General features: G+C 49.9%; 1 protein-coding gene across 4 annotated transcripts in view; it reads left to right on the top strand.

The window, feature by feature from the left end:
• The window catches only part of ZNF333 (zinc finger protein 333), a 44,188-nt gene that overhangs the window by 8,606 nt on the left and 22,621 nt on the right, over positions 1–12,961 (top strand). For 3 of the 4 annotated variants that reach the window (XM_012509495.2, XM_003275874.4, XM_030820592.1), the window contains exons 5-7: positions 515–597; positions 6,064–6,180; positions 7,687–7,774. In XM_012509495.2, the coding sequence (XP_012364949.1) occupies positions 515–597; positions 6,064–6,180; positions 7,687–7,774 (288 nt within the window). Of the gene's footprint in view, positions 1–514; positions 598–1,607; positions 3,213–6,063; positions 6,181–7,686; positions 7,775–12,961 lie in introns of those variants that run through there. The other variant, XM_030820591.1, reaches the window with a different exon arrangement.

Genomic DNA, 12,961 nt, shown 5'->3' with positions numbered 1-12,961 from the left:
TACTAAAAATACAAAAAAATTAGCCAGACGTGGTGGTGGGTGCCTTTAATCCCAACTACTTGGGAGGCTGAGGCAGAGAATTGCTTGGACTCAGGAGGCAGAGGTTGCAGTGAGCCAAGATTGTGCCACTGCACTCCAGCCTGGGCAAAAGAACAAGACTCTAACTCAAAAAAAAACAAAAACAAAAAACGTGTATGTGTGTACATACACACAAATACAGATATATATAGATACATATATATACACACATACATATTTTCAATTTTATGCCACTATTTCTTTTTGAAAGGAGTTCATTTTTTCCCAATTCATTTCAGACTGGAAATCTCAACTTGAATATATGTATTCGGTATTAAAATTTGAATATTTATATTCAATATTAAAAGAAAAAGCCTATGTGTGTATAGTGTGTATATATATTCACATATGAAAATATATATGTGAATATATATTTTCAATTTAATGTCACTATTTCTTTCTGAAAGGAGTTCATTTTTTCCCCCATTCATTTTAGCCTGGGAATCTCAACTTAAACCCAAAGAGTTGCCTTCTATGCAGGATCTTTTGGAAGAAGCATCCTCCAGGGACATGCAAATGGTAAGATACACAGGGTTTTCCCCGGCTCCCAGCACGGGAGAAGTTGAGGAACATGTGAGGTGGAAATACAGGACCAGAGCCAGGGAGATGTTGGCAGCATGGGTGTCTCTTGGAAGGGATACAGTGTCTGAGGGGAGTGCCTGTGACTTCTGAATTTGAGCAAACCCTGACTGTTGCTCAAGATTTTTTTTTTTTTTTTTTTGAGACAGAGTCTTGCTCTGTCACCCAGGCTGGAGTACAGTGGCATGATCTCAGCTCATTTCAGCCTCCACCTCCCGGGATCGAGTGATTCTCCTGCTTCAGCCTCCTGAGTAGTTGGGACTGCAGGCGTGCACCACCACGTCTGGCTAATTTTTGTATTTTTTGGTAGAGACAGGGTTTCACTGTGTTGGCCAGACTGGTCTCGAACTCCTGGCCTCAAGCGATCTGCCTGCCTCAAGATTCTTTTTTTCTAGAAGGTTTCCTGAAGGAAACATTTTAATAAATGTGAGTCAGACATTGAGTGAGTGAAATACGACTTCCTCTTCAGCAACTGTCAGAAAAACCCCTCCTGCTAGAGAAGCCCCATTGTGAATAAGAGGGAGCCCTGTGGTAGAGCTGGCAACACACTCAACTTGACGAACTCCAGCTGTCTAAACAAGGCATGGCTTGAAAATGCTGAGAATATGCTCCCAGTGGGGAGGACCCCTGGGCACTGGCACAGATATTGGCGAGCTTTCCACCATCACTCACCTCTTTTTTTGTTTTTTAAAAGACAGGGTCTTGCTCTGCCACACAGGCTGGAATGCAGTGGCATGTTCATGGCTCACTGCAGTCTCAAACTCCTGGGCTCAAGCGATCCTTCTATCTCAGCCTCCCGAGTACCTGGGACCACAGGCCTGAGTCACCATGCCCAGCTGATTTTTTTCTTTTTCTTTCTTTTTTATTTTTCTTAGAGATGGGGGTCTTGCTATGTTGCCCAGGATGATCTCGAACTCCTGGCCTCATGTGATCCTCCCACCTCAGCCACCCAAGTAGCTGGGACTACAGGTGTGAGCCAGTGGGCCCAGCCATTACTCACCTCTTGTCAGGAGCAAGCTCCACCTGGAGAAAAGGCTCCTGATGAGTCGAAAGGAGGCGGGAAATGTTTCTGGACGAGCTGTAACCTGGATGTGGGTGAGAGAACTGGCAAGACAGAGGCCACTGTGATTAGAAAGAATGTGGGAGAGTTGTTGGGCATCCTTTTCTTCTTAGGAGACCAGTCTAGATCCCACACTGGAAGGAAGCCCTTTTCAGTGTGCAAAAAGCCTTCCATACAAGCTTGTACATTAATAGTACAGGAGAAAATATACACTGAGTCCCCACCATCCCCCCTTTGGCCCTGAATTCCCTCCGCCTCAAACGAGAGGACCTTCCAAAGTTTGAGTTCCCATTCCTGAGTATTGGTGAAAGTTAGAGTTAGGGTTTGGTTAGAAGGAGGCACAGAGCTCAGCCTCACCCCCAAGTGGGGCGTATTAGTCCCAGGGTCAGTGAGAACCCTGGGATCCCTCAGTCAGTGCCCCTTCCCCTGTGTCATGGATGGGTGTCAGCATCAGAGCGTCAGGGATGCCCCACCCAGTGGATGGGGTGCAGTGGCCTAGGTTTTAGAGACCCGCACTCCACTTCTTTGCCAGGGAAGCTTCTGGAACACAGAGAAGCCTCAACCCTGTGCAGCCTGGTGTGGGCTGCAGATCAGCTAAAACTCACAACCTGCCTGGCTGCAACAGACCCCTGGGCAGCTGACAGCCCTCCTCACTCCACAGGCTCTCCTCATCCTTGGTTTACACTTTTGTTTTGGTGGAGAACACCCTCCAGTAGCTCCTTGGGAACAGGTGCTTGGGTTTTGAGACCCTGAGTTCTGAGAATGTCTTATCAGGGCTGCTGGATTGCAGGTTCCTCATCCGATGTGGTGGTTGCGGTAAGCCTCATTACAGAACATCCTTTTTTCTTTCTTTTCTACTTAAATAGATACGGGGTCTTGTTCTGTCACCTAGGCAGGAGTGCACCGGCACGATCATAGTTCCCTGTAGCTTTGAACTTCTTAGCTCAAGTGCTCTTCTTGCCTCAGCCTCCTCTCGAGTAGCTTGGACTACAGGCATGCACCACCACACCTAGCTAATTTTAAAACATTGTTTTGGAGACGAAGTCTCGCTGTGTTATGCAGGCTGCCTTTGCAGGGCATTCTGTGTGTCATGTAGCCCCCAATGCTTGTTGAATGAAGGAATGAATGGATAAGGTGTTGCAGAAGGCATCTCCAGGCCCCATCCTCCACCTCTGTGTCTTTCTTGCTCAGCAGGTGGACCCCATGTGAAGAAAGGAGAGAGGGAGGGAGAATGAGCCACGAGGGCCTGGTGCCCTCTTCGTTTCTGTGGGCTCTCTCCTTTCAGTACAGGGCTCCAGCACCCTCCACAGAACTCCACACCCAGCCCAGCAAGCCCCTCCATAATGGGTGCTGAGAGTGGCAGGCATGGGGCTCTTGTTACATCAGAGCCCCAGGAAACAGGCGGTCACAGACTATTCTGAGTGGGCAGAGGAGGTCCACCTATGGACACATATTTAGAGAAGCTGAGGAGTTCATCCCTGAAGACATCTAGCCCGTGAGTAGTGGAGGTGGGTTTGGAGCTAGGGGTTGAATCCAGACCTAACCCCAGAGACCACAGTCTCAGCTGTCAGGTTCTACTGCCTGACGATCATACAACCTGCTGCTGGGTTGATGGTGCTGACCCTTTAGGTAGCCCTTCCAGGCCATGCCAGGCATCATTGCACTTTGTCACAATCATTGAGACCCTGTACGGTGGCTCCGAGACCTCCCTGTCACATGGGAAAAAGTGCTGATGGCCAGGGACAGATTGAGTCCCCATGGCCTCCCTCTCTTTGGTCGGCTGGTCCAGCGGAGGGACCAGTGAAGAGGAGGGTGGGAAACTGCTCGTAGGAGAGCCCGAAGGAAGCCAGGCACAGGGGCTCACCCCAGAATCCCAGCAACTCAGGAGGCCGAGGTGGGAGGACCACTAGAGCCCAGGAGTTTTAAACTAGCCTGGGCAACATAGCAAGAACCCATCTCTGCAAAACATACAAAAATTAGTCATAGCCAGGTGTGGTGGTGTGAACCTGTAGTTCAGCTACTTGGGAGGCTGAGGCGAGAAAATTGCCTGAGCCCAGGAATTCAAGGCTGTAGTGAGCCGTGTGCTTGCACCACTGCTCTCCAGCCTGGGTGACGGAGCAGGATTCTGTCTCAAAAAAATAAAAATAAAACGCCCCAAGGGAGGCTGAGGAACAGGCCTCTCCAGGCTCAGCCCTTCTTCTGTCCCAGGGCCGCCCCACGGCTGCCTCTTCTGCAGACACCCGGCTCTTTGAGGCTGCAGTGTTGCTGCTGTCATCCTCTGCTGTGTCCCCAGGGCCTGCACTAGCAGTGCCCATGTCTTAGTCTGTTCTCACCCTGCCGATAAAGACATACTCGAGTTGGGTCATCTATAAAGGATGGAGGTTTAATTGACTCACAGTTCAGCATGGCTGGGGAGGCCTCAGGAAACTTACAACATGGTGGCAGGGGACGCAAACACATCTTTCACATAGTGGGCAGCAAGGACAAGTATAAACAAAAGAGGGAAAAAACCCCTTATAAAACCATCAGATCTCGTGAGAACTCACTCACTATTTTGGAACAGCAGCTGGGGGTAAGTGCCCCCATGATTCAATTACCTCCCACCGGGTCCCTCCCACGGCACATGGGGATTATGGGAACTACAAAATGAGATTTGGGTGGGGACACAGCCAAACCATATCAGCCCAGTACATATTTGTTCGACAAATAGGCAGAACGCCTAAAAACAGTTTCTTAAGTAGAGTGACCTGTGTCAAAATGATTCTGATGCAAACATTTGTCTCAAAACGTACCTGTGGGATTTTGATTTATGACACAGAGAGGCCAATGTCATTGGAAAATTTTGATTACGTGTATTTCCTGGGAGTACAGGGCACACCATGCCACACAGGTCCACATAGGGAAGCACCAAGGTCAGCCTGGAGGCAGAAAGGAGCGAAGGGATAGCCCAGGACAGAGCCTTTCTTGGGGTTACCACAGGGTAAACTTTCCAGGATTGGTCAATTTGAATAATGTTAGTGGACCTTGGGGGATAGGTGCTGTCCCTGGTTGATTTAGGGCAGGGGAAATATTGGCTGGGTGAGAGCGAGATAAGGAGCTGGTATGGCGTGTGGGCTCTGGGTCACAGGGGATTTGGAGACTAAGTTGGCAGGCAATTTGGCCCTGTGAATGATGGATGCCCTGTGGACAAGGACAGCATTCCTGTTCAGAACCAAGATCTCCTGACCTTGCTTTCTTTTTTGGTTTTTGGGTGACTTAAACAGCAGAAATTTATTTTCTCACCCTTCTGGAGGCTGGAAGCCCAAGATCAAGGTGGCAGCAGGGCTGGGTTCTCCCGAGGCTTCTCTCCTTGGCTTGCAGGTGGCCACCCTCCTGCTGCCTCTTCACACGGCCACCCCTCTGTGCCACACCTTTCTATAGTAAAACATCTCATAGCCTTTCCAGGGGCTTTGTCCTAACCTCATGTTTGTCTCTGTATCTGCAGTGTGTTCAAGCCTTCAGACCCTCAGTGGTGGCTGGTGTCTGCCATAGGTTGGGAGTAGTTACTAGGTCTGAGGCTACCAGATGTCAGACCCGTGTACCTTGACTTTTTTTTTAAGATACTATCTCATTCTGTCATCCAGGCTGGAGTGCAGTGTTGTGATCTCAGCTCAATGCAACTTCTGCCTCCCAGGTTCAAGTGATTCTTGTGCTTCAGCCTCCTGAGCAGCTGGGACCTTAGATGTACACTACCACATTTGGCTAATTTTTGTATTTTTAGTTGAGACGGGTGTATTAGTCTGTGTTCACACTGGTGATAAAGACATACCCAAGACTGGGCAATTTACAAAAGAGAGGTTTAATTGGACTTACAGTTCCACATGGCCAGGGAAGCCTCACAATCATGGCAAAAGGCAAGGAAGAGCAAGTCATGTCTTACATGGATGGCAGCAAGTAAAGAGACCTTGCGCAGGAAAACTCCCCTTATGATAACCATCAGATCTCATGAGACTTACTCATTATCATGAGAACAATCATGGGAAAGACCCGTCCCCATGAATCAGTTACCTCCAACTGGGTCCCTCCCGCAACACGTGAGAATCCAAGATGAGATTTTGATGGGGACAGAGCCAAACCATATCAGTGGGGCTTCGCCATGTTGGCTAGGCTGGTCTTGAACTCCTGGCCTCAAGCAATTCTTCCACCTCAGCCTCCCAAAGTGCTGGGATTACGGGCATGAGCCACTGCACCCAGCCCCATTTGCCTTGACTTCTGGCAGCCCTAAGCCCCAAACCAAAGGTCGCTCGGGCCGAGAACAGCTGTAGTGCCACCTCTATCCTGCTCAGCACCCTCCTGTCTTTTCCCAGGGACCGGGGCTGTTCCTGAGGATGCAGCTGGTACCCTCCATAGAAGAGAGGGAGACACCATTGACTCAAGAGGACCGGCCAGCTCTCCAGGAGCCGCCTTGGTCTCTGGGATGCACGGTAAGCCTGGGAGAGGTTCACTGTGATGGCACCAGGTGCAGTCAGGAAGGCCTGGGGTGTGGGGTGTCTGTAAATTGGGGGAGGGGAGGGAAAGGAGGGTGTCTGGGGCCTGTGTGGGCTTGGGGTGGTGGAGTCTGTTTCTGTGTTGAATATATTTGTCCCCAGGGTGATGGCGGGCTCCAGGGCGGGTCCTAGGGGGAGGATCTGGTTGTTGGACCATGGGCCCTGCCTTTCCTGGTCCAGCCTTTCTTCTTCCTGTCCTTCCACCCCAACCGCACTGCTTCCACAACCTTGAAACTGACAGGAACTGGCAGGTCCTATGACCTGAGGGCTGGGCAAGGGAGCGTCCAGGCTCAGGGAAGCGAGGACCTCTTGGCTCAGGGCCCTGCGTGTCCTTACCAAGGCAGAGAGAGAATGGGAGAGAGATGCCATAAGGCAAGGGTCCCTAACTCCCAGGCCGTGGACCAGTACTAGCCCCTAGCCTGTTAGGAACCAGGCTGCAGAGCAGGAGGTGAGTGGCAGGCGAGCATCCATGCCTGAGCTCCGCCTCCTGTCGAATCAGCAGCAGCTGATCCTATTGTGAACTGCGCATGCGAGGGATCTAGGCTGCAGGCTCCTTATGAGAATCTAACTAATGCCTGATAATTGAGGTGGAACAGTTTCATGCCAAAACCATACCCCCACCCTGGTTTGTGGAAAAATTGTCTTCCATGAAACTGGTCCCTGGTGCCAAAAAGGTTGGTGACTGCTGCTGTAAGGCACATCCTGAGCCCTGCATGAGGAGAAAAGGCCTCCTCCCACTTGTCCCTGCATTGCTTCCTCACCTGAGGGACCTGCTGCATGTACCCCCCACTCCCCATCCACCACCAAGTCCTGCTAGCGTTGTCTCCAAAATGTAACCCACCTCCAGCTGCCCCTCCTGTCCCTGCTGCTGCCACCCTGCCCAGAGCCACCGTTAGTTCTCCTAGACTCCAGTTCTGCTCCTGACAGGCACCTGGGCCCCACCCTGGACACGGAGGCCAGAGGGATCCCTTAGAAGGGCAAGTCAGGTCAGACGTGTTTCCTGAGCGAGCAGCTGCCAGCAGAGAAGAGATCACATCCTACTCCAAGGAGAGGTCTTCCTCCCGGAAAAACTCACTGACTGCCTGCTCCTCATTCACGCGGGTCCACCTCCAAACTCCATCTTCCCTCTACCCCTCAACCTCCCGGCCATCCACTCCCCACTTTTTTCCCAGCTTTTCCCTGACTTCTGGAGCCTCCTTGGAGGGTGCCACCTTCCCCAGCCCCTGCCTGGGCACCCTCTCTCCAGGCCATTTTGGATCACAGTGATTAGCTTTGTATTTAAGGATTGAGTAAATCCTGACAAGGTAAATGGGTCTATCTCTTCTTTAATTAATATGTTCCCCAAAGCAGGATCAAACATGCACATTCATTTGGGGTGAGCAGGTGTGAGTGGACCCCCTCAGCTTCTTGACTCTAATCTGTGACCCCTGTCACTCTGTCCAGGGACTGAAGGCTGCTGTGCAGATTCAGAGGGTGGTGATACCAGTGCCTATGCTGGGCCACCGCAACCCATGGGTGGCCGGGGATTCTGGTGAGTGAGTGCTGCGTGGAACATGTGGCCAGAGGGCCCTGCTGTCCTTGTGTTCTGTCCAGGAACTTGTATCCCATCCTGCCTGCATTTCCTCTGACTGCAGGCACTGCCGTGGCGCCATAGAGAGGATGCAGAAGGCCTCTCTCATTATTTGTATGTTTAAGGGGGAGGGCACTTCCAGTGACAGATCTTTAAGAAAGAGAGGGCTCACTCAACCACAGCAAAGGCCAGACCTCTCTTTGGGCAACATGAAATTCTTGACTACATGATAATGTCGATTTTGAAAATTATGATTGAATTTACTAGAAATGGCCTGTGTTTTAACTGTGTTTTTAAAAATGAGGTTCAGGCCAGTTGCAGTGGCTCATGCCTTTAATCCCAGTGCTTTGCAAGGCCTAGGCAGGAGGAGTTCGAGACCAGCTTGGGTAACATAGTGAGGCCCCTATTTCTAAAAAAAAAAAAAAAAAAAAATTAGCCGTGGGTGGTGCCTCTCAAGTCCCAGCTACTTGAGAGGCTGAGGCAGGAGGATCGCTTGAGCCCAGGAGGTCAGGGTTGATGTGAACTACAGTTGCTTTATTGGACTTTGCAGCCTGGGTGACAGAATGAGTCCCTTTCTCTAAAAAAATAGGTTCAAAGCCACTTCTCCTGAGAAGTGGGGAAGAAATTAATTCTAGAAGACAAATAACATTTTAGCTTTAACAGTAAGGTATTTGTTTTCTTCCAGCTGGCCTTCTGGTAAGAATAATAAACTTTGTTTCTTAAAAGTGCCATCCACTCTTGTGTCTGGAATCTCTGTTTTCTTCTTGACAGGGAACAATTCTTAGATCTAGGTCATGTGTTGCTCTTCAGTATATTTTTGGTAAGCCTTCTGGGCCAGGCTCTATTTTGTTACTTCTTTTTTTTTATTGAGACAGCATCTCGCTCTGTCACCTGGGCTGGAGTGCAGTGGCACGATCTCTGCTCACTGCAACCTCCGCCTCCCGGGTTCAAGCGATTTTCCTGCTTCAGCCTCCTGAGTAGCTGGGATTACAGGGGTGCGCTACCATGCCCGGCTAATTTTTGTATTTTTAGTAAAGACAGGGTTTCACCATATTGGCCAAACTGGTCTCGAACTCTTGACTTCAGGTGATCCGCCCACCTCGGCCTCCTAAAGTGCTGGGACCACAGGTGTGAGCCACTGTGCCTGACTTATTTTGTTACTTCTTGAAGTGGATAACACCACCACTGTCATCTGGTGGTGAGATGGGGACCAGGAAACAGTCACAAAGAAAACACTGACCCCTCCTCCATGGAGCTCGCAGTCAGCTGGGTGGTCAGAGTTTGAAATGAATAACAGAGTCCAGTGGAAGCGTGTTATACAAGGACTTCATCTCAGGGGATGGGGGAGAGTTCTGGGAAAGGATGAATATTTAAGCTTAGGCCAGGGTTTCTCAACTGCAGCACTGCTGATAATGGGGCCTGTTCACTCTCAGCTGTGGGCCGTCCTGTGCATTGTAGGATGTTGAGCAGCATCCCTGGCCTCAACGCACTAGATGCTACGAGCACGTTTCCTCTATGAGTTTGCTAGGGCTGCCGTATCAAAGTTCCACCAGCTGGGTGGATTAAACAGCAAAAATATATTGTCTCACCATTCTGGAGGCCAGAAGCTCGAGATGAAGGTGTTGGCAGTATTGGTTCCTTTTGAAGCCTCTCCTTGGTGTGTAGATGGCCATCTTCTCTCTGTATCTTCACATCATCTTCCCTCTGTACATGTCTGTGTCCAAATGTCGTCTTCTTGTGATAGGGTTTGGATTTGTGTCCCCGCCTAAATCTCATGTCAAATTGTAATCTCCAGTGTTGGAGGAAGGGCTTGGTGGGAGGTGACTGGATCATGGGGTTAGGCTTCCCCCTTGCTGTTCTCTTGATAATGAGTGAGTTCTCACGAGATCTGGTTGTTTAAAAGTGTGTAGCACCTCCCCCTTCACTCTCTTCCTCCTGCTCCAGCCATGTAGCACGTGCCTGCTTCTCCTTTGCCTTCCGCCATGATTGTAAGTTTCCGAGTCCTCCCCAGCCATGCTTCCTGTACAACCTGTGGAAGCAGGAGCCAATTAAACCTCTTTTCTTTATAAATTCCCCAGTCTCAGGTAGTTCTTTATAGCAGTGCAAAGTGGACTAATACATCTTGTATGTACACCAGTCATATTGGACTAGGGCCCGCCCTACTGACATCATTTTAATTTAATTACGTCTAAAGACTTTATGTTCAAATATGGTTACCAGGGGTGAGATAAGATACCAGGGGTTAAGACTTCAAGATATGAATTTTTGTGGTAATACAACTCAGCTCATAACCCCTAGTCATGAAAAGCTAAAAGGTCTCTAGATGCTACAGACTGAATTGTGCTCCCCTTCTCCAAGTTCATGTTGAAGCCCTAATGTCTCCCCCAAAGGTGCCATTGGAGATGGGACCTCTAAAGAGGTGATAAAGGTTAAATAAGGTTGTAAGGGTGAAGCCCTGAACCAACAGAATTCATGCCCTTACAAGAAGAGGAAGAGACACCAGAGCTCTCTCTCACCCATGTGAGGACACAGCCAGAAGGCAGCTGTCTGCAAGCCAGGAAGAGAGCCCTCACCAGGAACCAACCATGCTGGCATACTGATCTCAAACTTCGAGCATCCGGAACTGTTAGCAGCAAATTTCTGTTAAGTCACATAGTGCATGGTATTTTGGAATGACAGCTCGACAGCTCAACACCAGACATTGCCAAATATCCCCTGGGGGACAAACCCTGACCTAGACCATGATAGATACTATAACATTTAGCTTGGTCAGCTGTTGGGCTGTTAGGAGGTTCGGAGAGAGGATATCAGGCTTAGGAACAACATTGATAAAATTCCCCGTGGAGCAGAGAACCGGTTGCATCCGGGGCCCGTGGAAGATGGTGTGAAGGGAGCAGGGAGAATTGGAGAGAGAGTGATGTGAGCTGATTGAAGAAAAAGCAGGTTCCAGATTGTTCAGGGCTTGGAAGTACAGGAAAAGAACCTTGGCCCATGTTCTAAGCCCACTGGGAGCCAGTGACGTGTTTAGGTGAGTGGTGCAGTGCACCTGTCATTTTAACAGAACCCCACCCCCCAGCACCTGTGAGGAGCGTGGGCTGGGGGAGGAAAGCAGTGGTAGGTGGAGGCTGTTAGGAGTAGAATGATGCTGGTCTAGACTTGGGGTTGAGTGTGGAGGAGGTGTGCTGGGTTCCCCCAAGACCACCCCAGGCTCGATGATCCACTAGGAGGACTCACAGGAGGTGTCTTACTCATGGCTATGATTTATTACCTTAAGTGGATATGAAGCAGAATCAGCAAAGGGGGTGCCAGGTGTGGTGGCTCATGCCTGTAATCCCAACACTTTGGGAGGCCAAGGTGGGTGGATCACTTGAGGCCAGGAGTTCAAGACCTGCCTGGCCAACTTGGCGAAACCCTGTCTCTACTAAAAATGTAAAAATTAGCCGGTCATGGTGGTACATGTCTGTAATCCCAGGTACTGGGGAGGCTGAGGCAGGAGAATTGCTTGAACCCGGGAGGCAGAGGTTGCAGTGAGCCAAGATCGCGCCACTGCACTCCAGTCTGGGCAACAGAGTGAGACTCCTTCTCTAAATAAATAAATAAATAAATAAATAAATAAATGTATGTATGTATGTAAATAAAAGAAGTGTATTTGACTCATGGTTCTGTGGGCTGTGCAAGAAGCACGGCACCAACACCTGCTCTTGGCGAGGGCCTCAGGCTGCTTCCACTTAACGGCAGAAGGGGAAGGGGAGCCAGTGTGCGGAGATCACATGGTGAGGGAGGAAGCAGGAGTGGGGCCGGCGGGGAGGGAAGGGAAGGGAAGGGGGAAAGGTGGCAGGCTCTTTTTAACAACCAGCTCCCTTGGGAAGTAATGGAAGAGTACTCATTCTCCTCCAGGGAGAGCATTAATCAATTCTTGAGGGATCTGCCCCCAAGTCCCACCTCCGACACTGGGGATTAACATTTCGGTGTGAGTTTTGGAGGAAACAAACAGTCCCTAAATTCCAGACTTTCAGAAGGAAAACAGGTGTTCAACATAAACCGCATTGTTTGTTCAAGCAGTTTAAGTGGAGCGAGTTTCTCTTTTCAGTTGGGGGCGGGGAACCTTCTTGAAATCCAAGTTCTCAGACTCCACCCAAGGGCCAACCTAGCAAACACATCTCGCTAAGGAGCCCATCCAGGCCTGCTGGGTTAACTCCTTTCTGCACAGTAGGGAAGTAAGGAATGATTTAAAACACATAGAGGCCAGGCGCGGTGGCTCATGCCTGTAATCCCAGCACTTTGGGAGGCTGAAGTGGGAGGACTTCTTGAGGCCAGGAGTTGGAGACCAGCCTGGGCAACATAGCGAGACCCCACCTCTACAAAATAAGAAAATTAGCCAGGCATGGTTGTGTGCACCTGTGGTCTCGCTACTCAGGAGGCTGAGGAGGGAGAATCACTTGAGCCCAGAAATTCAAGGCTGCAGTGAGCTAGTCCAGCCTGGGTGAGAGAGCAAGACCCTGTCTCAAAAAAATTATAGTAATAATGCATATAAAACATTTATATTGAGGAGGTTGAGTTAATTTGGTGGTTCATGTATTCATTTACCAATGACATGGAGCATTTTTGTGCCAAGTAAGGTATCGGGGACAGGGTGGTAAAAGGCACCCGGGCTTATTCTTACAAAGCTTCCAATCCAGTGAGGATGACAGAAAAGAAACACTCGTGGCAGCAATACATAGCTAGTTACAGATGGGTAAGGGCTGCGAAGAGAGGGAAAGGGTCCTATCAGAGAAAAGGAGAGAAGGGCTCTTTCTACAGGGGAGGAGACCTCAGGATGGGGCACTGTGAGGGCGACATTTCAGTGGATCCAAAAAGAAAAGGCTCGATGTAGGTGTTGGCTGTAGCGGGGATGGGTGGGAGAGGGGCTTGGGGGTGAGTACTGCCATGTAGAGACGTCATCACTATTTATTCTGATTAGTTGCTGGGATCTGTAGAGTGTCAGAGAGGGGTGAGATTTCTGATCAAAGACAGGGACAGCACTTCCTGAGATCGAGGACATGGTTAGGGAGAGCAGGCTTTGGGAGGACAGTGATGAGTGTTTTTTTTCTTTTAAAGACATAGTCTTGCTCTATTGCCCAGGCTGGAGTGCAGTGGTGCAATCTTGGC

The sequence above is a fragment of the Nomascus leucogenys genome, chromosome 10, assembly GCF_006542625.1.
Source record: "Nomascus leucogenys isolate Asia chromosome 10, Asia_NLE_v1, whole genome shotgun sequence".
In the NCBI taxonomy this organism is placed as follows: domain Eukaryota; kingdom Metazoa; phylum Chordata; class Mammalia; order Primates; family Hylobatidae; genus Nomascus; species Nomascus leucogenys.
The sequence above is the reverse complement of the archived record's forward strand: the minus strand, read 5'-3'. Positions and strand labels throughout refer to the sequence as shown.